The sequence below is a fragment of the Agelaius tricolor genome, unplaced genomic scaffold (assembly GCF_023055355.1).
Source record: "Agelaius tricolor isolate 1412-34295 unplaced genomic scaffold, bAgeTri1.0.p SCAF_2, whole genome shotgun sequence".
In the NCBI taxonomy this organism is placed as follows: domain Eukaryota; kingdom Metazoa; phylum Chordata; class Aves; order Passeriformes; family Icteridae; genus Agelaius; species Agelaius tricolor.
Window position 1 is genome coordinate 84,935,970 of NW_027269262.1, and position 25,029 is coordinate 84,960,998.

The following is a 25,029-nucleotide window of genomic DNA, read 5'->3' on the forward strand; positions in this document are numbered from 1 at the left end:
TAACACTTACGAGCATAAAGGTTAGAGGAGAATTCTGATATGAAAGACAAAAAAATCAGGAGATCAGAAGAGAGCAGCTCAGCACTACTGAGGGCATCCCTGCTCCACAAAGCAAAGGAAGTCAGCCTCTCCCCATCTCACTCATGTTCTCTTCTGATAAGCAAAGAGCTTTAGGACATCTTACCATGGCCAGTGAGCCCCATAGATTATTAGTTCTAGCTCTGTATTTGTTATGTATTTTCATTAAAAAATCTTTGGGTTTGGCAGTTGGCTCTTCAATAGTGTTTATCCTGCCTTAAGAGTTCTTGCTTAGAAAATAAAAGTTACCTGAACAAAGTGGCTTCTTTCTTTCACCACCTCATCTGGGCAGGGTGAATCACTGTAGCGATCAGTATCTTCAAGGAGATGAAAGAAGGGATGTTAAATTCCACTAAATTAGGCTTGGAGTTTAGAAGTCAATCCAAAACTGCATTCTGTTTAGGAGTACTTTTTCCAGTTTTTGAAGATTAAGAAGCAATTGCACCCCCTAATGAGAAATTAGAGTAGATGCAGAAGAGACTGAAGGGAAACAGGGAAGATGGATGACAGAGAAAATATACAGAACTGAGTGGAAGAACCTATCTGCATCCTGAAATGATATATTTTCAGAAGGCTTTATCACATGTTCCTACAGTCTAAAGAGACAATCTCTAGTTTGCAAAGCAAGCAAGCAAGCAACCAAAAAACCCTGCTAAACGGAATTTGCTAGCTGTGTGGATCCTCTCACTGTTTTGTAGAACAGACATCTTGCTGTAACGTGCTTCTCTACAGTCTGTAATTACAGGCTGTCCTCATTCGTACTGACATTTCCAACCTATATTATTCAGTCATAAATTCCACCTATCTTAGATGCCAAATTATTTGGGCTTTTATTAGCAAACAGTACTTTTTGTTATGAAGTCATGTGGAATTTAGTATGTGGCAATTAATCTTCTTGAGATTCATAGAATAGAATCATTGATACTGGAAAATACCTCTAAGTTCATCAAATCCAACCATTAACACAGCACTGCCAAGTCCACCACTAAGCCATGTCTCTAGGCACCACATCTACTCTTCTTTTACATACTTCCACATTTGGTAACTCCATCACTTCCCTGGGCAGCCTGTTCCAGCCTGACAACCCTTTCCATGAAAAACTTTTTTCCTAGTAACTAATCCAAACCTCTCCTAGTACAACCTGAGACCATTTCCTTTCATCCTGTAACTTGTTGCTTGGGAGAAGAGACCAACCCCCATCTAGTTAAAACCTCCTTCCAGGGAGTTGCAGAGAGCTGCAGAGAGCCATAATGTCTCCCCTGAGCCTCCCTTTTCTCAGGCTAAACTCCCCCAGTGCCCTCATCAGACTTGTACGCCCATAAGTTTGCTCAGCAGCAGGATAAAGTTACTCAAAGCAGAGTTGATGTGGATTAATTCCTGTAAGTTTGTTTGGGTGGGGTTTTTTTTGGTTTTTTTTGTTGTTTTTGTTTTTTTTTTTTTGTTTTTGTTTTTGTTTTTTTTAGTATTTTCTAAGCTCTCTCTCCTGTTCCCTTCTTTTCTGGCTTGTCCTTCCTATCTGCCCTCCAGAGCTCACCTGTTCTGAATTTCTAGAGCATGGATGGATTACTGTAATGTGTATTTTGCAATTCCACCTCATAGGAATTCACAAATACGCCCAGCTCTTCTGTTCATAGAGCTAGTGCACCTCTTGCTTCAGCATTGCTGCATACTGAACTTGAAGATGTGATTGTCTTCTGGGTGAAGGTGAGCTTCAGCTATGTAGAAACATACTACTCACCAAGCAAACAATGGAGTGAAGCAGCCTCTGGGGTCTGTAAAGAGAATGTATTTGGATTGCATGTGGCAATAAAGCAGTACAGAGGCTGCATTTCTATTCAGTGCTGTGTAACTGCTCAAAAGGAAAATATTTTTTAAAAATGCCACTGCAATGCTGAAATGATTCTCCACCCTAACTCTGCCTTCTGGTTCTTCAACCCTTTTTTCTTTTCTCATGATCTGTAGCATATCTGCTCTCTATTAACCCTACTCCTACATCACCATCTTCTCACAATAAGCCTGAAGATTGCAACTCCTCGTGAAAACATGTGGCTGTCTTCAGCAAGAAACAACAAGGAAATGTCTGTGAAACATATAATCAAAGTCAGAGAAAACACAAAACACTGTCACAAACTGGTGTGAGGATTTTAATTTTTAAAATAATGAGTTAGCCTCTCCTTTCCATCCTTCCATCCTAGTTATCTGACTTGCGATTATGGATATCATATGGATATAATTTATATAGAGTAAGAAAAAGAGGTAAATATATTGATAGTATATTGAAAAATCACCATGTGAAATCTGAGATAAAATTATATAAAAATGGACAGCATAATCCCAGGCTTACACAGAAAACAGAACCAAGAAGGGGACTTGTCAGAATCCAGGACATTCCTCTGGCTGCCCTGGATGACTCGAGACCCTGGCAGGGGCTCAGAGACCTTGGCACAGAGTCAAAGACACCTGTGCCTTCAACTTTAACCCATGGAAACAATTACCAACTTTGTGTGAAGATTTACAAGCCACAAGAGCTTGAGTAGAATGATAGTTGATTTGTCACAGCGTGAAAAAGTAGAATTTTGGGGATTTAAAAAGGGGGTTCAAGAGGCAAGATGGAGGAATCTGGGTGTGTCCTGTCCTTCTTCATCTTCTTGTCCTCCATCTTCTGCTGTGATGGTGACACTTTTGGATTGGTTTAGAGACAGACTGTCTAACATAGGTGATAGGCATTGGAAATTTATTGTAAATAAAGTACACGTAGTTCTTAGTATTAAAAGCTAACACCACCCCAAGGGCAGTCAGTGTGCCACGAACCGACCTGCCAGACAGATCCCAGCAGGTCAGAGAAAGAATGTTAAAGATAAGAGAAAATAAACAACCTTGAAAAGCAGAACCAATGAATCTTGACTTCTTCTTCAGTCACAGGGCTGGGAAAAAGAGACTTTCTAATACCTTGGGGGTAATTTCAAACACAGAAAACCCAGGAGGGACAAATGCCTATGGGTGTAGCCGTTGGGGCTGCCACAGGATATGTAGTAGCCACTGGCTACAGCACAGCCTGTGTGTTGCCTGTGTCCCTCAAACCCAAACAACTTTAAATTACTGCCTGGGTTCCCCAGGAATTACAACTTTGCCCCGAGATAGGTACCCTTTTAAATATTCTGTACTATCTAACTGCAAAGAACATAATAGCTAGTGGCTTTAATTCCCTAATTATGCATTAAGAAGACACAAATTATTTCACAATGTTCCTGCCGGAATAGAGAGAAAATATTGCTAAAGATCCCTTGGTACACTTTAAAAATACAATAAATATGTCATCAGGATGAACTTTCATGATGTGTTACATAATATTTTAACACCTTAATATAATTCCAGTTCATGCTTTACATACATATTCGATAATGTTTTTGCTGTTGTTCAGTCATGAATCTGTTTTTTTGACATTCATTAAAATAATTCTGAAAACATTTGCAGAGTTCACTGTAATCAGTATAGAAAATATCTAGCTGCACTGCCCTACTTCTTTTAAAAATTGATTTAACCACCCAGGTTCTCAATAAAATGCCCACATAAAGGACAGTGGGTTTTTTTATTCCTTCACACACCCAGTGATATAAACACAATGATTATGGCTTTTTATGTAAGTGGCCTCTTGCTTCAGAGCTTGAAGCATCTCTGATTCTGAGTAACTGCAGTTTTATATAATTATCCTTCTAGTTGTTCAGGATCCCTACCACGCCTGGTCCAAACCTTTACCAGGCTCTGCTGCTTCTCATGATGATGACTGAAACACAAGAATAGATCTTCTTCTTTTGAATTTCAGTTTATACACCAGACTTGCTCTATCTATCTACCTGTACAGGTGGAAGACCATTACTAATTACTTAATGACCAGGATGCATAGTGAGACCAGGCTCTTTGTCACCTGTAGCACATCCATGGACAGCAAGGGCCAGTGTCATGCTGCACATGCTGTCACTGACACTGTGCTCCTGGGGCAGTTGTGACCAGCAACCACCAGGGACATGTGTTTTAAGGCTCTGCAGCTTAAGATGGCTCAGAACAATGCCTGCTTCTGCACAAGAGGCAGGCTTCATCAAGTGATTTAGTTTTTATACCCTGGAGTTCAGCCAACCATTTCAGGTTATTCCAACATCACACCACTGCCCTGCCAATTGCTGATTGTCCAAGTCTGAAAACAGCATTTTGCTGAGGGAAGGTGCATCTTGAGAAGGGTTAAAAGAAAAGACTGCTCAACTCCAAGCAAGAAAAACCTCCAAGGCTCTTCTTGGGAGCCTTTATTTCCTGGTTAAAAGCTGTCAAAATTTTAGAAATTCCTGCTTCAGCCTTTTCATATTTGCCACTGTGAGATTTAAATCATTAAAAGATGTTTCACAGTAGTAATTTTAACAGGGCAATGCAAATGAAACAAGAAGTTCCTCATTCTAGGAAAAAAAATGTTCAGGAATGCACATAAATTGTAAACTTGGAAAATAAGGTCATGGCATTTAACAACAATAAAATCAGTAGCTCTGTCTAGGTATCCACCTTAGTTACAACAACATAAGCAAAAAAAGGTAGCTCTTACAGTGAACTTGCATTTCAAGAAATGCAAATATGCCAAGCTCTTCACCACAGCAAGGAGATTGAGAGTAAATGAAGTAGGAGCAGGGAGCCACCCATTTCCAAAGTCTTGGCTGGAAATACAGAAATGTTCTGATAGCATCTGAGTCTCGAACAGATGCATCTGTCAGAATTCTGTAATTGCTTTAATTCCCAGCACTAACCACTCCAAACAGAAGTACCAAGAAAAATTACTCACAAATTACATAATCTTGAAAGAATTTTTACATGAGTATCTCATATAGAGAAGGCAATTTCTTGGGGTGGAAGGAGAATAATCATGAAATCTTGTTGATCACCTAGTAAGATTTAATTATAGCCTGCAGCCAGAGAAACACCCACACTTACTCATTCCCATACCTTCCATGGACTGCTGCACAGTGGCTACAGGGTGACTTGGACAAAAGAAGACAAAAAGTTCATGTTCTGCAGTGGGTTACACATACCTGTTGTGACCAAAATCACCTTACAGCTTCATCAAGCAGGATCCTCATTGGGTGAAGGGTTTCACGTATTTTGCACTAAAGGGAATGAAGAAATTCTACTCTAGTCTTAAAATCATCATTCCGGTATCTTCATTCACAGAATTCTGCTTCTATCTGTCTCCTTGCCTACCATCCTTCTTTCTATTAGCCACTTCAGCTTGTTCTGTTCCTTGGTACAGTTCTGACTATGCACTTGCATTAGTGTGGCATTAATTTTCAGCAATTGTTGGTTCATGTATATTAATTTGCATTTCTTAGTCTTCAGAAGGTTTGTGTTGGTTCCAGTAACTTGAAGGCTATGGCACTTCTTGTGTTTGGTCTCTAGCATGAAATACCCAGAAGGGTTAAACACAGTTTAGCTCCATCTGTGGAGATTGGACCATAAGGAAAAGGCATTTTTAGCAAGCACAAGAAATATTTATAAACTGAATATAGGAAATCGAGTGCAGATGTATTTAAGTCTCCAGTGGTTTAGAACTTGTTGACAGCTGTAATAACCCTTGTTCAAACTGGGGAAAAGCAGCTCCTGCTGTGAACATGTTTTTACAGATAGATGTCTATGATTTTGCATGCTACTGCTGCACCAGAATTCATTTCATTGTTTGAGGAATAACCATCATTGTTGGATGAGACCCAGGTTATTACCAAGTAGAAAAATCTGAGTTTGATCTCTCTAGCTCACAGAATCTTTACTTTTAGCCTGAACTGACAGATCAGATGAATGAACCAAAGCCCCACCTCTTAATGGCTTCCAATTTCACCTGGATTTATTCAAAAGTGTCAAACTGGTTTAATCTCATTTTACTGAAAAGCTACCAGATGTTTCTCCCCTCTTCAAAATCTACTCCATTTTACCACTGGAAAGATCTCATCTCCTTTAGCTCCATATGAGTGTGATTGGTTTTGATTATTATTTCACAAGTTCCTGAAGTCCTATCGTGTTTCACAGATTCCTCACTTAAATATTGTTATGCTGTGGTAGACAGACATGTTTGATATTGTTGCATAGCAACAAGTACACAGCCCAAGAAAAGTCACTCTTGCAGAAATGGGAGGACCACAGGTTAGTGCCCTTAAGGAGTTCAAGGCTAAAAGAGGAAACTCAGCTTAATTCTGGGGTGCATCAAAAGCAGGGTGGCTGCAGGATGAGGGAAGGGATTCTGCTCCTTGGCTCTGCTCTGGTGAGACCTCACCTGAGTGCTGTGGGGAGCCCAACACAACACACACACGGATTCATTCCAATGAGCCCAGACAAGGGCCACAAAGCTGATCAGAGGAGATGCAGCACCTCTTTTGTGAAGAAGGCCAGGAGTGATGGGGCTGTTCAGCTCGGAGAAGCCTCTGTGGAGACCTGACAGCACATCCCAGTGTAAAGGGGCTACGACAGAGCCAGAGAGGGACCTTTCACAAGGGCATGGAGTGACACGACAAGGAGAGATGGCTTCAAACTGAAGAGGAGTAGATTTAGATCAGATATCAGTAAGAAATTCTTTACTGTGAGAGTTGTGAGGCACAGGAACAGGCTGCCCAGGGAAGCTCTGGATCCCTCATTCCCGAAAGCGTTCAACATTGGGCTGAATGGGGCTTTGAGCAACCTGGTCTAGTGGAAGGTGGCGCTGTCCAACCTTCCAATTTCGCTTCCAGCTAAACCGTTCCATGATTCTCGGATTTCCCCGACGGGTGTTGCTTTCTTTCGCGTTCCCCGAGCAGGGACACGGCCCGACGGCCGCCCGCTGCCCTCGGCCTACCAGCGCCCCTCAGCGGCCCCGCCCCTCACCGTCACCACAGCAACTCCGCCCCGCCCTTCGCGTCACATCGCCCGGCGGGCGCAAGCCCCGCCCCACCGGCGCTCCGATTGGTCGCTGGCCATAGCGCCATCTCGGCATAGCGCCTCCGATTGGCCGGCGCTCCTGAGGCACGGGCGCGCGGTGCCCGCGGGGCGGCGGCAGCCGTTACTCATTAGCATGGCCGCGGGGCCGCCCCTCCCGCGGGCCGTCCTCGCCATTCGCGCCTATTGCCCCTGGTTCCCTCCCACAGCCTCATTCCTGCGGCGAGGTGCCGCGACCGGGTCAAGGAGGGGGGCAGTGGCACCGCATCTTCTCTCTGTGAGGCGGCTGCGGGGTGCCCTGGTGCGGGCAGGTAGAGCAGAGCATCAGCCGCGCCCCCCTGGGCGTGCACCTTCCTCCCCCCGCCCCGCGTGGCGCCGCTGCCTCATCCCCGGGCGTGAGGGCTCGGCAGCATCGCCGCCGCCAGCCGAGGAGAGTCCCGGCACCGGCCGGGGCTGGGCACGGCCGAGGGGTGACCGGAGGCGGTGAGACGAGCTCCAGCTCCTCCGGCATCGCGTGTCCGGGAGGGGGTTCTTGAGAAGACGTTTTATACATTGTTTTTTTCCGGTTTCGGAATCTCTATCCAGGCTCCTGTGGCAGCCTGGCGAGGTGGGGCTTGTTCCTCTTCTGTGGCTCTGTGTTTTTCCATTGAAATCTCCCCACCTTCCAGTGAAAAGGAGATCGTCGCTTTTCTATAGATACATTTTTTCATCCCTTCCACGAAACCCTATTTTCGGCAGCATCCATCTGCGGCAAAGCTTTGGAGCCACAACCGAGATCAGTGACCCTCATGATGTGGACCTTTCTGGGTATCGCCTCTTTCATTTACGTGTATAAGAAGTGTGGAGACCTCATGACTTACGCTAACAAGGAGGTGCTGCTCTCCGTGCTGGTGTTTTTCTCGCTCGGCTTGGTGCTGTCCTACAGGTACCACTTCAGGGGGCCCAGGCAGCGGCAGCAGCAGAAGCAGAAGTCGCACCTGGGGATGCTCTCTGATCTGCTTTCAGCTTTGCCGCTGGTTGGCTTCTTCTGGGCCAAACCCACCCCGGCGTCTCAGCAAGTTGAACAGCCCAAATCCAGAAAGGTAAGTTGGATTCAGGCGCGGCACGTGAAGTGGAAGGTCCTGCTGCTCCTCCCTCTGTGGCCACTGATCCTCTGCCCTGGTGAGGGAAAAGAGCTAAGAAGAAGGGGGGGGACAGGGTTTGTCTTTAGATGCTGGATGTTTGATTTTTCATATTTTGTGTCAGTTTTAGATGGCAAAAGAAAGAGTGAAACTTACTTAAGTGGTAGACCAGGGGTTTTCTAGCATCAAAACAAATATGTTTTAAGAAAGGTTTGGAGTAAAAGCTTATTGTAGTAGCAGAAAAATATCTTCGGTTGCCAGTCTGTTTTAGAGCTGAAGGACTGGAGAATCTCTCCTATGAGGAGAGGCTGAGTGACTGTCCCCAACAGAAGGCTGTGTGTAAATACCTGCAGGGAGGGTGCAAGGAAGGCTGTGCCAAGGCTTTTTCCATCAGTGCCTGGTGACAGAATGAGAGGTGCTGAGCACGGACGGAAGCAGAGGATGTTTGCTCTGAGCATTAGGAGGCACTATTTACTGTCAGGGTGACTAAGCACTGAAACGTTCCCAGAGAGGTGGAAGAGTCTCCATCCTTGGAGGTATCCGAAACAGGGCCCAGGCCAGTCTGCTCTGACCCTGCTTGAACGGGGGCTTTGGACCCCATGATGTCAGAAACCCTTTCCAACCTCTGCCATTCTGTAACTCTCTGATGAGCTTCATAATATTTATGGATAAAACACATTTGTTTATGCAACTGCAGATGGAGTTACTGGGAAATGATTGCTGACCTATTGCTTGTACAATAGGTGTAGGACTTGCTCAGATAGTCAGTCTGTTCCCTTGCTGTGGAACAAGTGGAGAGCTGTAGGTGGTGCCTGGAGCTTAGCTGGAGTCCTGCCATCCAAGACTATGAACTGGACATAGATATCCAGTACATCTCTGGTCAGCACTATTTGGCTCCTTTCCTGTGTACTTCTGGGCAATTTCACATGAGCACTGACCCCTCACACAGAAATACATGAAACTCATTTTGGCTGCAAGTCAAAGGTTATTGATTTTTATTTAATTTTTCTCTTCAAGCCTGCCTTTTCCAATTTTTTGTGTTACCTGAATTCAGATAGTTTTGCACTGTCTTGCTGTATTGTAAATACAAACATGACTCTAGGCCACTAAAAATTCTGGTGTCAGTGTGTTTCACTGATGCAATCATATTTTACCAATGTCAGCGCTGCAGTGCTGAGGCATTTGTGAAAGACTGAATTGAACTCTCATCTATCAGCTGAAGAAATGATTTGCAGCTTTGCATTGGAGTTGCCCTTAAAATTATTTTCCACCTTGAAGTGTATGTGATTAGGTGCTATTGGGGAAGGTTCTATAATAGAGCTGATTTAAGATACCAGTTCTGTATTCACTGATGTCCAGTCCAATATATGTCAATTCTTAACAGCTTTAAATATAGATGAATGGTGATTTTGCTTATACTTTTAGACGTTACATGAGTTTTCATTTCAGGACTATTTCTTAAAAGCATTTCCCAGGCAGCTGCTTCTGCTGACACTTTTTCATTCTGAATATTACCATAAGTTGCTGTTTAGTTAGTGAGGTAGGTTCAGTTAGAGTATAATTTAAAAGGAGTCTGTTTTCCAGAGAAATACATTTTCCAGCAAATCTAATACCTTTTTCATTAAAAAGTGCTAAGGCCTCCATGCTGGAGTGGTTCACTGGCATGAAGGTATCAGTCTTACTTTTTAGGACAAGTATATGGACAGCCTTTTCTTACTGCCTTTTATAGCAGGTTTTAGCCAGGGTCTTGATTTGCAGCAGTATTGTTTTTTCTTTTCTCTACTTGTTGTGCTTTTGTTGCCTTGTAGAGTATGACACATTCAATTTTGGACAAAACTAAACTGCAAGATGCCTTCCAACTACCAATGCACCCTCAGTAGCCTGCCTCAGAGTAGAGCTGCTCCAAAGTCAGCCCTCTTAACAAGGTTATGGTACATATCCATTGGCATGTGTAACTTTGCCTTTGTTTTCTAAAGGGTAAAAGAGAAGTGAACTTCTCAGATGTATATCTGACAGAGACCGCTCCAAACACAACATTGTCACCCCAATATGATCCAGAAATTATCATTGTGGGATCAGGTGTCCTTGGTTCTTCCTTGGCCACGGTGCTTTCAAGAGATGGAAGGAAGGTGACTGTGATAGAGAGGGATCTGAAAGAACCTGACAGGATAGTTGGAGAATTGCTGCAGCCTGGAGGATTCAATGCTCTTCGAGACTTGGGTCTTGAAGGTGGGTACATTTCAAAGTGTAAATAGATCTGTAACACAAGAGTTACTATGCTTGACAATGTATTTAGTAAAAGCATGCCTGCAGGAAAAATTAAGAAAAACATTATCTGCACTTAACATTTTAATTAAAATCACTTGTGTATTTCCAGTTTGCTATTTTGAAAACTCTTTCAATATGTGTGTTTTGTTTAAGAAAATTGGACCCTGTGTAAAGAAATGCCTTTAATAAATAATTAGGCTTTCTTAAAGACTTGTTTTAATCTTTCTCTTGGCTTTTATCTTGCAGATACAGTAGAAGGTATTGATTCACAAATAGTAAATGGTTACATAATTCATGATCTAGAGAGCAAATTGGAGGTTGAGATTCCTTATCCAACATCTGAAGATGGACGTGTGGCCAGTGGAAGATCTTTTCATCATGGCCAGTTTATCATGGGCCTCCGAAGGGCAGCTATGGCAGAGCCCAAGTGAGTCACGTTGTGAAAGCACAGTTGGGATCCAGAGATTCAGAAGCATCGTTCCCATCAATTCTATGAGATTCCTTAACCATTTCCCAACCCAGAGGGCTGTGATGAGCAGGAGTGAGAGAACATGGCAGCTAGAGTTACTCATTCTGATCTCTGTAGACAAGTTCATAGGTTACATACACATCATATATATATATATCACGCTTTGGGACAACTTAATCTTTAAGGGAGTATGGGCTTTAAATATTAGGCAAGATATTTGCCCATCTGTGTGGGAGAAAAGTTCACAGGCAAAGGGTTGATTCTCTTCTGCTGATTCTTGGGTTTGGCATTTTACCAGAAGTAGTGACCTCTTCTTGGTGAGCAGTGCACAGAACTTCTTTAGGCAAGGCATGAGTGGCAAATCTGGCACTATTTGCTAGGTCACAGAATGGTTTGGGTTAGAAGGGATGACCTTTAAAGGTCAGGTGGTCCAACCCTCCTGCACTGGGCAGTAGCATGTAGCTTTGACACTGATGTTATCAGTGATGATAGAAGGCAAGCGTTTACATTTGCATGTTTTGCTTTCTTTTTTGACAGCAAGAAGTAAGCCAAAGTAACTAAAAAGGAGCATTAAATGGAAGTAGCTTTTTCTAGTTAATAATTTGTATGTTTCAGAATCTTGAAGACAATTTCTTTTCATAATTAAAAGAAAAAATTGGTGTTTTCTCTTAACTGTTTTCTTTCTTCTATAAAGGAGATGAGAAGTAAACTTCTATTGAAATAGAATAGATTCTAGGTGCTGCTTTCTGTGTGGTATTTTTTTTTGTATTGTCTTTTTTCCCCCTAAATAATTTTTTCCCCTAAGAATATCATAATGCCATCTGTCCCTTGTAAAGGGACAGATGGCATTATCATATTTTTACCTGACATCTTTATTCTGAGGTGGAAAATTGCTTTCTCCTTTCATATTTGTTATATCATATGAATTACTAAAAGTGGCACTAAAGATAGCAGCTCTGTAGTACAGTTACAATTAATGGTGACTGAGTTCACTAGCTCTGAAAGCTAAAGCCTTCTTGAGGCTCTAAGTTCAATGAAATTTGGGTATCTGAGTGCTCAACTTGTGGGAAAAACTCCAGTAGCTGTACACAGTCTTTTACTTGCAAAAATCATGTTTGTGACTTGAATGAAATTCTTTCCCATTTTCCACACACTCCTGGATGTTTGTTCTGCGTATGCTTGCTTGCCATTTAATTTGGGGCATAGAAAACTGCATGTTTATGTGCAGTGAAAGATCAAGAACTCTTAATAGTGCCAGGAGATTTTGGCTTTCATTACAAAGCTTTTGAAGATATAGGGGATTATTATTAGTGGTTAGTATATCCTCTTTATAAGCACTAGGCAATATGAATGTATTTCAGATAAGTAAAGTTATTTTTGCTGCAGAAGGAGGTAGGGCATCATTGGTTTATAATAATAAACTAATAATATATAATTATAAACTCACTTATAGTGGATGAGAATGTGATGAAAAAGTGAGCACTCAGGTAACTGAAATGACAGCTATAATAGAAACTTAGAGCTGATAGGATCTGCAGGACTCTGATTCCCTGGCATGCTGCTGCAGTGCCTTGCTGTTGAGGTTTCTGTTGAGTGCTCACTCATAACCATTCATATTTTGATACAGCCAACATGCCTGTTTATTGTCAAATTAAGCCAGTCATGAGCTGCTCTGAAATGTCTGTGCTGCATGCCAGGGGAAAAAACCATTAATTGAGATGCTTGTATTCCTTTTAAGAGCCTAAAATAGCAAACTGTTGTATTCTCACATGCACCTTGAGCTCAGTTCTTAAAGCTGTGGAATTACATCTGAATATGGAATATTTGCAGGAGATTGAGTGTCCCATTTCAAGCTGCTTAGTCTGAAGTGCTGTGAGCAGGTCTAAAAGCTTGGACCCAACAAAGAATATAAGTTTAGAGGGATTTAATTTCTGAACTCAAAATAGCTCTGACTGGGAGATGGAAGCAGGGGATGCTCCACTCGAACATGTTAGCAGAACCTTAAAAGCATAAATAGAAAAAAACCAGAACTCTCTCCCAAATTCCTGAGGTGGCAAACTAGATATCTGTGTCCTAAGCAGGTTAGGTTAGTTTGGGCTGCTCTGAGAATTACGTGCCTGACTTTTATCTAGTATTCATGTTAAGGGTTTAAGTGCTGCTGATCCTGTTCTTTAATTCTTCTCAGTTAGTTCTTACCTGCATTGTCAGTGATTCCTAGCTTTTAGCAGGGATAACTCAGGCTGCTCCCTGATTTCTGACCATTATTAGGTGTGAAACTCCTCTCAGCATCTCTCACAGGGCCATGGGGCACAGCTGGAGACTCTACTAAGTGACAGGATGTTTATGATAAACAGTATGGTCTTTTGAATATTCAGGTATCAAACCAAAGGTAGTGTCAAAGTGAAATTTATGACCAACACTTTTTGACATTTAATGTGGCTTCAGAAAGTGTTCAAGAACCCTTCTTTTGCAAAATTTTAATCATGTTGGCAGAGACAACATTGTTGAAAATTTGGTTTTCTATCTTTGTCTAGTGCCTTGAAATGCTGTCATCATTAATCCTCCTCTGTTTTAACTCCTCTGTTTCCTTTCAGTGCAAAATTCATTGAAGGGACTGTGTTACAGTTACTTGAGGAAGATGACTGTGTTGTGGGTGTTCAGTACAAGGACAAAGAAACTGGTGACACTAAGGTAAGAGCTTTCTGTTATAATCTTTGTTAAACTGTTGAGAAAATTGAGGGTTGCTTTAGATATATAATTTTTTAAAAGCTTCTATTTCAGACCACTGGTACAGAAGTAATGTAGTTATCAAGAAAGCCAAAGATTCAATAAAGGGAGATTATTTTCTAGTGCATACAGTCTGGGAGTATGGGAATTCTTGTTATAACTTCTTATGAAGCTTCTGCTTTCAGTTTCTCTGGAGAATTCAGTTCATTATTTGTTTCATTATTCATATGTCTGGTGTGGTGGTATCATTGTGGGTTTCTCTGGGTCTGGATTGAAGGCACTTGAGATGGTATTTCATGTTTGGACTCAAGTGTTTATTATTTCTTATCAGTAAAACAGTCTCACTACTGTGAATTCAGCAGCATTTCGTTAGCAAGGCACAAAATGGCCAACAATCTCTTGTTACAAGGTCTTTTAAGACTAAACTATCCAATTAAGAACTGACACCTACATTATTTTCCCTTTTTACCCAATAACTGATCCCAAAGAGCCCACATTGAGGAGTTTTCTCTCCAATTACAAAATGCCACCCAAACTCATAAAGAAGATGGAAGAAGCAGCATGAAGAAGAAACCCAGGATGACACCCTGTGCCCTCCATCTTGCTTCCATCCACAACATACTAAAAATCCAAAAACCTAAATTTCTCACCAAGTGATACACCTACACTATTCTCTATAATCTATTTCACACTTTTGTGGATTCTAGTCTATCTTGAAGCCTAGGAAACTTTCTCCATGAATGAGGGTCAAAGTCAGTGCTCCCCTGGGGGTCAGGACACCCCAGAGCAGGCAGAGAAATATTCCCAGTGCTCTGGGTTTCCACAGTCTGGAGTTTAAAATCTTTCAAGAGTTTCTGGTGAAAAGAACAATATATTAAGATTTGTGCTTCAGCTGCATGTAGTGGTCTGCATTTCCACATATACTTCCACCATCTAGTGAGGGACTGAAAATGAAGAAATTACTTTTTGATAGTGAAAGTTCTGTCTTGTCATTTCTTGGATGACAGAAAAAGAATTTTGGCATATTTTAGTGCTAAACTGCTGGCTAAATGCTATGAAACTGTGTGAACTTAGGAGAGACCAATTTTTCTCCAGGAAAACCAAATTTGTGATCATCTTTGTGTATTTTGAAGTTCCTTTGTTGCCTAAAGTTGTGTAGATGCACTCTGATGGGAAAGATGGGAATCTGCCCATGCTGTGCTCCCCTCCTTACTAGATGGAGAAAGTCCCTGAGTAGCTGGAAGATCCTGCTCAGATCTCTAAGATCAGACGTCTCTGACATCTTTCCATCTCTAAGTCATTTAGAGATGGGACTGGTGGCACAGAACCAAATAGGAGAGAGCCTTTTAAAAGTACTTGCCAAAGCTTAGGGGAGCAAGCTGGTTTTAGACTGTCCTCACACAAGTGCCATTTCAGCCACTCAATGGCTAAGTGCTGCAACAGAGCAGAGAAGTAACAACACCCTTGACCCCTCTTGAGGTAGCTGGAGGAGGAGTGAGTTCCAAGTCTGTTCCTTGGTCTGTCTTAGCTGCCATGTAAAATAAATGAAACTGTATTAGGAAAGAGAATAAGCCACTGAATCATGGGTATGGGAAATACAGGAATATTCGAGAGGAGGAGGATTTTTTGCAGGGAGAAGGGTGTTTGTTGGGATTTATTTCCCAAATTCAATTGGCTTTATCATCCAGGAACAGAGAAGGGTGTTTTTGTTTTATTTTGTTTGAGGGGTAGAAGGAGAACGTGCATGTTTTGTTTTGAGCTCTGTTTTTAAGCTTCACACACTTATGGGTGTTATTGTTGTAATTTTAAGTCTGGCTTATTTGAACACGGGGTGACCAGTGTTCTAGCCTGCATCTTTCCTGAAAGTCTGGATGTTGTTCTAAAGGCCTTAAGTTTCCTCTCTCTATACTGGGGATGAAAAAATTCATGTTTTGCACTGAATGCTGAAGTTCTGTGGCTGGAAAGAGCTGTTTCATTTGCTGGCTTAGATCTCCTTTGATTTTAGAAATCTGGTATATAAGAAATTTCCATTAAACATTTCTATTTACTGTGTTTCCCTACCTGGGAGTTTTTACAGCTAGGAAGCTCTTAGCTGAATAAAAACCCCAAACTCAAGCCTGTTTGCATTCCTTAGCCTGCTTTTATAAAGAAAAGTGCTGTGTTGTGTATGTGTTTTTCTGTTCTTTCCATCCTACAGTCTCCACCACATTACTTCTGAGATTTTTATTCTCTTAAATGAGGTTCAAACTAGCCAGTATGCTAAAACTTACACAGTGTTTCAAAACTAGGCAACTGAATAGGTTCAAATTTAATTGTGTTGACTGTGGAAGAATTGTAGCATGAGTGTTCTACTCATTAGACAGCAGGAAACTGATATGGACAGGTGACTTTGGTCTAATTGCAGGAAAAATTAGAGCTTGCAGTCATCCAAGCTAGGAATCCTAGCTAGGAAAGAGGTGAATTCATAGTAGAGGTAACTCTACTCAGGAGCTCACTTCTATAAGCACAGGTGCATAAAACATGTGTTACCTTACTCACATCTACTGTCATCTGATTTTGTCCAACTTCCCTTCACACAGCAAAAGATGTTAAGGTTTGTGTGACCAAGTGGAGTCAGACTTGAAGATCCTTGCGAGTCCCCCCCCAACTCAGAATATTCTATGATTTTATGAATTCACTCCAATACTGGTGGCAACTGCTCATAGAGGAACTCACTGAGTGACTCACCCATACAGTAGTAAAAGATTTCCTAGGAGTACTAATGAAACACAGTGTGCTTTTTTTGCCTTACTTACAAACTGAAAGCTTAAAAGGAGAAATACTTCTTACTGCTTATACCAAGCAGATGAAATCACTGAAAGCTGAGGACTAATGCTTGTTGTAAATCTATTGTCATTTGAAGTTCAATCACTGAATATATTGACACTGAGAAAGCTGTAGATAGAAGGAAACACCTACCTTTAAATGCTTCCTAGAATAATAATGTTGTTGTATGACCATAAAAGTAAAAGGCATAAAAGTACATTTTAGTAACTGAAATTATGTTCAAGAAGAATGTTTGTGTTAAGCATTAAGAATTTGCACAGACCTTCAGGCTGAACCTGGTGAGTTTACTCAGATTTGTATTTTGTCCATATATATACTATTTGTCTAGTTCCTAAGTAAATTTGGAACTGCTCAGAGCTCCCTTTGTGGTCTTTTAAAAAAGAGCCTATGTGCTTACAGCTTGTCAGTTTGTTATACTTTGGTTTGGTTTTCTTTAGCTGCTTATACATAGTTCTTTAATTTGAAATTCTTTTTTGTTTTCTTTTTTCTTCTGTGAGCGTTACAACCTGAAGGGAGCAAATACTTATCTTTATTGTATTTTTTAATCCAAGTTTCTACACAGTTCCCATAGCTGTATTTTCTAAAAAAGCTGGAGTATATTGTTAGATCAGCTTGTGTAGCAAATAGATGAGTATGAATACAAGGAAGGCAAACCCCACAGTATTTTTAATACCTATGTTGGGAATTGCTTCTCATTGTTCTGTAGCAAAATTGATGGTGTCTTATCTTTATTTTTCATTTATGCTGCAGGAACTTCATGCTCCACTTACAGTTGTAGCTGATGGACTTTTCTCCAAATTCAGGAAAAACTTGATATCCAGCAAAGTTACTGTTTCATCCCATTTTGTTGGTTGCATTTTGAAGGTAACTTTTAAGTAGAATACTATATAAACCACTATGCTGTTGCTGAAGGTGGGGTACCCTGTAACCTATATGAACATGTTTGCCTTCAGGACCTACAAACTTCAAGAGAGAAGGTGGTGTCCTGGTTTTGGACTGGGAATCTGGGTTGGTAGCTGGGTGGTTGGAGAATCCAGGCAGAAATCCTGTCTGGTTCTTTCACTCTGTGTCTGCTGCATTAACTGATGCATTAACAGCAAAAATAATTAAGCATGAGCTGAAGCTAACAGAATTTTCACTAGACTGGGAACACTGAGTGGTAGGAACTCCAATACTTTTTGGGTCTCTAATCCAGTTAGCACTGCCCAAGTTTGTCTACTTTTGGAATCTCCTTTAAGATCTCTTTAGATAAGGCCCTGTGATTCTTCTTCAGTTGTGTCTCCAAGTAGTTATATTTAGACTAGTGGATTTCTTCCCCTCCCACCACTTTCTTTATGAAAGGAAAACAAAATTATCTTACTGAAAACTCCTACATTGATTACGTTACAGGTTTTTAATGGCATATATTAAATCTTGGTGAGGCATTCAAATGAAATGGATAAGTTACTGATTCTAGTAAATATTAATATGTATTGGCAAAAGAATTGTTGCTACACTGAAATTTAGAACTTTCTTTTTGAAAACATTTCTTCATTCAAGAGAATAATAACACAAGCTTAATATGATAGAGGATTTTATTTAAAAGTGTTTTAGAAAATTTATTTTGTATGTCTGATGTTTAATACCCTTTCATTAATCAGTCTTAATCTTTCTTCCCCTTCTTTCCTTTTTAAGGATGCATCACAGTTTAAAGCTAATTATGCTGAACTTGTTTTAGCTAAAACAAGTCCAGTGCTAATCTATAAGATTTCTTCAACTGAAACTCGGGTCCTTGTTGATATTCGAGGGGAAATGCCAAAAAATTTAAAAGAGTACATGATTGAGACCATTCATCCACAACTACCTGGTGAGTCTGGAAAGGCTTCTAGAGAACTGTCACATTTATTTATGTCAAAAAAAAGGAGACACATTTCATTGAATTAATAGAAATGTGTGGCTTTTTCCGTGTGCACAGTCGCTGTTTCAGGAGCCATTTACCCTTCTTTGGTTGCACACCACACAAGACACAGAAGTTTGTTAAGCTCACATCTGTGAGGTCAGCAGTTCAGGATTATATAAAGCTCTGGGGTCCCCAGCACAGGAAGGACATTGACTTGTTGGAATGATCCAGAGGAGGCCACCAAGTTGACCGGGGGGGTGGAGGGCCCCTCCCATAGGAGAGGTTGAGAGAGTTGGATTTGTTCAGTCTGGAAAAGAGAGGCTTTGGGGGGACCTAATTGTGGCCTTCCAGTACCTGAAGGGACTCTACCAGAAAGATGGGGCAGAACTATTGACAAGGGCATCAGTGACAGGACAAGGGGGATGAGTTCAAATAGAGAGTAGGTTTAGATTAGATATTAGGAACAAATTATTTACTGTGAGGGTGGTGGGGCACTAAAACAGGTTGCTCAGGGAGGTTGTGGTTGCCACATCCCTGGACATGTTGAAGGACAGGTTGGATGGGGCTCTGAGCAGTCTGGTTGAGGGAAAGTCTCGCCTCCCATGGCAGGGGGGTTGGCACTACATGATCTTCAAGGTCCCATTCCAACCCACACCATTCACTCTGTGATATCCCAAAGAGATTAAAGTGCATTGTGTATAAATTATTTGTGTCTTTGTCTAACTACTGTAACTAAAATATTTGGTTGTTGCAGATCATTTAAAGGAGCCATTCTTAATAGCAGTTCAGAATGATCGTTTAAGGACTATGCCAGCCAGCTTCTTGCCTCCCTCAGCTGTAAACAAGAAAGGTGGGTATTATGAAATAAAAGGAGGAAAAAAGGCATTATAAACATCTTCTGGGGCATAAGACTTTGTTGTCTTGGATGTATATTTGTTGTTCAATTTAACTGTCTCATAAATCTTCTATAAAAAATAATGTTTTGAAAATGTGTACCTTGGGCAACATTTAACTGGAATGTTTACGTTGACACCAGATGTTAAGTCAATGCCTGCTTTATCTGTAAGTTTAATTTACTCAGTTGCTCAAGCTTATACAATGTGGCCTTTCTAAGAAAAAAAATGATAAAAAATTAAAGAAATTAACTTAAAAAGTGTGTTCTTTGACACATGAACATGCATACCTATAGGGAAAAAATTGTTTGACCTTGATTATCTTAAAGCTGTTTTAAGCCTTTAAATTAAAAGACATACTTTGTGGTTTTTGCTTTTTATTTTCTAGTTGCTATACATCTTATTTTCTGGTGGGAATGAATTCTTAGTAAGTTTGATGTTTTTTATAGAGGATTTCAATTTTAAGATTCCATAGCAGATGTGCAGTATCCTATTGTTTTTTCTCTTCTACCTAGGTGTTCTTCTTTTAGGAGATGCATATAATATAAGACACCCTCTAACTGGTGGAGGAATGAGTGTTATTTTAAATGATGTTAAAATATGGAGAAGTTTGCTCCAGGATATCCCAGACCTTTATGAAGATTCTGATGTTCTTAAGGTGATTATTTATTTTGGACTTATTTTAGACAGCTTGTGCTGCACTTCAATGACACACTTCTAAGTTTTATGCAACTCAGAACAAGTAAGTTACTGGTGAGGCATAGCAGTTTTCAAAGCTTTGGCTGGAATAATCAGATATCAGGCATTCACCAGTGGGTGTGAATTAACTGCTGTGCTGTGTGACCAGAGGCAGTTTCAAGACTGCACACGGACCTGCTGTGTTTTCTTAAGGAGACTTGTGTGCTGTGTCTAGTCAGGATGCTTTGCTGGGATAACCTGATATTCCCATTTTCATAGGGCATTTTTAACCAGATTGATCCTAAATGTGGTGGGTTTGAACCATTACACTTGTGTGAGTGGAACTTGGACAATAATGAGCTTGTGTACTCAGTCTTTCAAGAGACATCTCAGCCTCCACTGGCCTCTTGCCTGCTGCATTAATCTGAGTAGTAAATGAGAAGGGATCCTTCTTTCCCAGGATCTGCTCCATCGGTGTTCATGCAAGGTTTATTTTTTCTGTGATACTTAGTCCCAGAATTCTAATGAGTAGATAATAAGATTTATTTATTTGTTTACTGTTTTTAACAGGGCTAGGCATATTGTCCTGGCTAAATTACAGGTAGTGTATTGTAGACTACAAGTAGATGATTCCCAAAGTGCATTTGAAAATTGAGAGGCACCTAGAGGAACCCTGTATGCCAGGACAGTTCAAGACTTACCTGAAATTGTCTCACCACATGCAGACACTTTTGTGGCAGCTAGTCACCTCAGACTTGGTCATTTCCTATTTATTACCAGTAAATTGAGGGAACTAGCTGAGCATTATCCTTCAAGTTTCAGCTGTATCCCAGACACCCCCTGTAGGATGAGAAACATGCTCTGGAACTACCTTTTCCCTCCTATATTTAAGGTAAAGGGAGCCTGGATAACTGGTTCAACAAGTTTTTGAAATTCCTTAATGACCTAGCTTGGAATCAATCTAGCATATCACTAAATCCCTTCTACATATCCATGAGCATGACTCTTGCCACCTTGCCTCTTTGGGAATCTTTTGAATGTTCCTTTGTATTTACTGACAGAAATATTTCTTTTTCTTTTTTTTTTTTTCAGGCAAAAAGAACATTTTACTGGTCAAGAAAAAAATCTCATTCTTTTGTAGTGAATGTTCTTGCCCAGGCACTTTATGAGCTCTTTGCTGCCACAGATGGTAAATATATCTTAAAGTTAACCTCTGATTAATTACAACTTGGTAAATAAATATGACTGGGAAGGGGATGTCCATGTCTGTGTGTATATATATTGTTATATATTGAAAATATATCAATCAAAGAATTTAAATTAGTTTTCTTGTGTTCTCTGCCTAGATTTTTAGATAGAGTTTTAGCATTGTGAAGGCAAGTCTGGAGTTAGGACTAAATAACAAACCAAAGAAAACAATTGTCTGTTAATATGAAAATATGTAGACTCTGTAAGACTACACTTTGTAAAAATAAAAGTAGCCTAAAGTCCAGCTGAATTGAACAGAACAACAGCTATCAAAGTCCTGCATTTAATATCAGTATTGTACATGCAGAAAAATGTTTCAGTATGTGTTGATTATATCTGTTTTATTAATTTTAATTAATTTTGTAGATTCCTTGCATCAGCTAAAGAAAGCCTGTTTCCATTACTTCAGACTTGGAGGAGAATGTGTTGCAGGTCCTGTTGGATTGCTCTCAGTGTAAGTTCACTGTGCTGGCAGTGGTTATTGTGAGCCCCTGAGAGATCTGCTTTGCTGCCATCAGGCTGCTCAACACAGGGAGGATGGCCCACATGAGCCTAGGTTTTAAGATTATACTGAAAGTTGGAACTATATTAGAAATTGTGTCTTTAAGTGCTGGTTCTTTTTTTTTTTTTTCTTTTTTTTTTTTCATGCATAAAAAAGGCCACTAAAAAGCTGGTAGCCCCTAGTGTAGGTGGCTCAGGAATTTGAATAAGGTAGAGGGGTCCAGAGGAGCTGGTGGAGATGTTTCCTACTTGACAAGCTGAGAGTAGTGTTGGGTGAGGCCTCCCATGAAAACCTGTAAGGAACAAGGAAATCTCTAGCTAGGAAGGTGTTTGAATGACCTCTCAGAAATTTGTGAATGCACAGTAAACCCTACTACTCTGAACATGGGAGAATATGTGCTTTTATATTTCCCTCCTTTTGGACTGAGAGCTAAAACTGAAAAGCCTGTTTAAAATATTCCTTTGGGGGAAGACAAAGAGTAAGAGGTAGACAAAGAGAACTAGAAATGAAGAGAAAGCAGCAGTGTATTTTGGCCTTGCCATAGAAGGGAATGCAGAGTGTGGAGCAGCCCAAGAAAACCAAGTTTGTATTTTTCAGTTGAGTTGGCAGGACCAGATCTGCCTAAATCAGAAGGGGGTGTGTGATCTCTATTTGTAAAATGGAAATTTTTCAGTTCTTTTTGATGCTGTTTATTTACTAGTTTTATCTGTTTATTTTTAATGCAGGTTATCTCCCAAACCAATGGTACTGATTGGCCACTTCTTTGCTGTGGCCTTGTATGCTGTTTATTTTTGCTTTAAGTCAGAGTCCTGGATCACCACGCCTCGAGCAATTTTCAGTAGTGGAGCCATTCTTTACCGGAGCTGCTCTATAATATTTCCACTTATTTACTCTGAAATGAAGTATTTAGTCTATTAAAATCCAGGGGAAAGTGACTGGAGGAAGAAAGCATGAAAATCACAATGCCTTCAAAATCTTTGGACGTGTATTATTTAATATTGTATCATGTTCTCCTCAAAATGCAATTTCCTTGATAAGGTTTTAACTTAATTTTGGTTTTGTGGTTCTATACATATATATTATATGTAAATATTTTTTCTTTGCAATTTAAGTTCAAAAAGGAGTTAGCTGTTTACAAAGACCATAATTAAGTGTTGACGTGGTAGATAATTGCCAGTTTTGACAGAATTTCTTTCCTTGCTTTATGCATTGCTGAGTGCACCACTAATATTAATAAACTGAGAAGTGAAAATTGTAAACCATATGCTGCTATTATCCTTCATGCTTTTTTCTGTTCAGTAGTTCCACAGACTTTATTACTGTGAAATAGCATAATATTCTCGATTTGGTTATTCCATTAGTATTTGCATCTGTTCTGTTTCAGTTGCAGCTAAGATACTGGTCTGTTGACACTTAAAAGGACACTGTAAAGGATGTCAGATCTTGATGTGTCACTATATCTTTAATTTCAGTTACTGTTGCAAGTGCCATGTTGCTCTTCTGAATTCCTTCTTTACACCAGAATTCATTTTAACAAGTAATAACCAAATCTTTGCTTTGTTGGCTACTGCAATGCACTCAGGTAGTGAAAGCACATGTTTTTGAAAATTTCTTCTCATTTCCTTTCAAAACCTTGGAACTTTGGGGTTGTTCTGCTTGGTGTGTGTGCAATTGAAGTTTAACACTGCCATGAACTGAAGCACAGCAACAAACTGTATCCACTGAAACAAATTAAGTCCAGGCTATTTCCAGTAGACAGTAATCTTTAATATTACTTCTGAAAATTAATGAAAAGCACCATGAAAGTGTCCTTTTAATACTTGGAGTGTGGTGGGATTATTTTTCCTGTAGGAATTACTGCATGCTACTAAAGAGTTCATGTCTATTCCTATTGGTCACTATTCCTCTCGATGTTACCAGTGTGATTTCCTTTGCTCTTGTGCATCTGCATTTTCTCTGCCTTTCTTATGATTTGTTTGGATATCACTGTATGGCTCTGCTCTTTTGGCATGCCTAAACAATCACACATGGGTGCAGCCAGCAGTCTGGAGAGTAGTAACAGGTTTTTATTCTTCTGTACTGGTGAAACTGTGACTCTACCTTGAAAATGACAGATTGCATAAGCTGTGTATAAACATCCATTTTATCTTGGACTGTGAAAAAAATCTGTGGAGAGACTTTATTTAGTATTTTATTTGATGGATATTTCAAATGACTTTTTCTTTTCCAGAAGCAAAAGTATGTATATTTTTCTAACCATGATCACTTTTGATACCCTCTGAAATTACACTCATCATGAATATGTCTATGTTGAAACTTTAGGGTAAAGTACTAATATTTTCAAATATCATTATATGTGGTAACTAAATTATGCCCCTTTAAGGGTACACAAAGTTTGCAGGATTTATACAAGTGTTTTCAAAATTTGTGACAATTTTGAAAATATTGATTAATTTTACATTTTTTATTTTTTTATATTATTTGCAGTCAGTCTCTTTAAAATCATGGATAAAAAGTCCTGAGCCAAATACACATCCTCAGCTTACGTAAATAAAAAGTTATTATATCTGTAGATTATTTTTGTCGTGTGTCTCTGCTTAAATGTACATATATATGTAAGAACTTTTTTCTTTCTTGTCCTGAATTCAGTGCCTGGTTAAGTGTCTTGGTCAGGGTAGCAATCACTTATTGGAAGTTGCTGGGGGGGAGATAAATGGTGTGTGTGTGTGTAAGAAGGATCAACCTGAAAACGTGACCATGAAATGTCTGCATGCCTTGCCCTCAGGGCAAGAGGAAAGGCTTACTTTTAATTATCAGACAGAGTGGGATCATTGGGACACAGCAGCACAGGCTGGGGCTTCAGGCTGAGATTGCTGATGAGCTGGTCTTTGGTATGTTGGCTGGGTGCCTACTCCAGCTGGTGGTGGCCCACCAGCTCTGCCCCAGAGAAGAGCTGCAGGGCAGAATTTCAAGCTGTGTTCCATGGTCCCTGACTGCAGTTATTTTCTCATGGATGCAGAGGGATGTTGGGTGGTGGAGGAGAAGTCATGAGAAAAGCAGTTCTTGAGTCAGCTGAGACTAAGAGGAGTAAAGCTGGCAGTGAATCATGTCCATAGGTAAAACAGCCAGAAATGGAATCCAACAGTACCTAGTGCTAAGCCACAGCATGCAGCAGATGGTCTGTAAGAATCCTTATTTTCATTCTCTACATCTGTATGCCACAAATAAAGCAGCATGTGAGGAAGGTTTTGTCACAGGCACGATTCAGAATCTGAGAGGAGCAGAATGCAGGCATATTTGATGCAACTTGTGAGTTGTCTATTTTCTAACTCTGAAGAGGTTAATTCACAGGATTTCTACACTGCAACATTTAATGGCAATGATGGGCTGTTAGGTAAGTGTTG

The 25,029-nt window shown here is 40.3% G+C and overlaps 1 protein-coding gene across 1 annotated transcript; it reads left to right on the plus strand.

Moving 5' to 3' along the window:
* Positions 1-7,119: 7,119 nt before the first annotated feature.
* Positions 7,120-24,197, plus strand: SQLE (squalene epoxidase). The gene is made up of 11 exons (XM_071421783.1): positions 7,120-8,096; positions 10,112-10,364; positions 10,650-10,830; positions 13,467-13,563; positions 17,176-17,289; positions 18,100-18,271; positions 19,059-19,154; positions 19,713-19,855; positions 20,968-21,064; positions 21,490-21,577; positions 22,351-24,197. Exons 1-11 carry the CDS (start codon positions 7,803-7,805, stop codon positions 22,541-22,543), a joined length of 1,728 nt encoding a protein of 575 aa, XP_071277884.1. The 5' UTR covers positions 7,120-7,802; the 3' UTR covers positions 22,544-24,197.
* Positions 24,198-25,029: the final 832 nt, after the last annotated feature.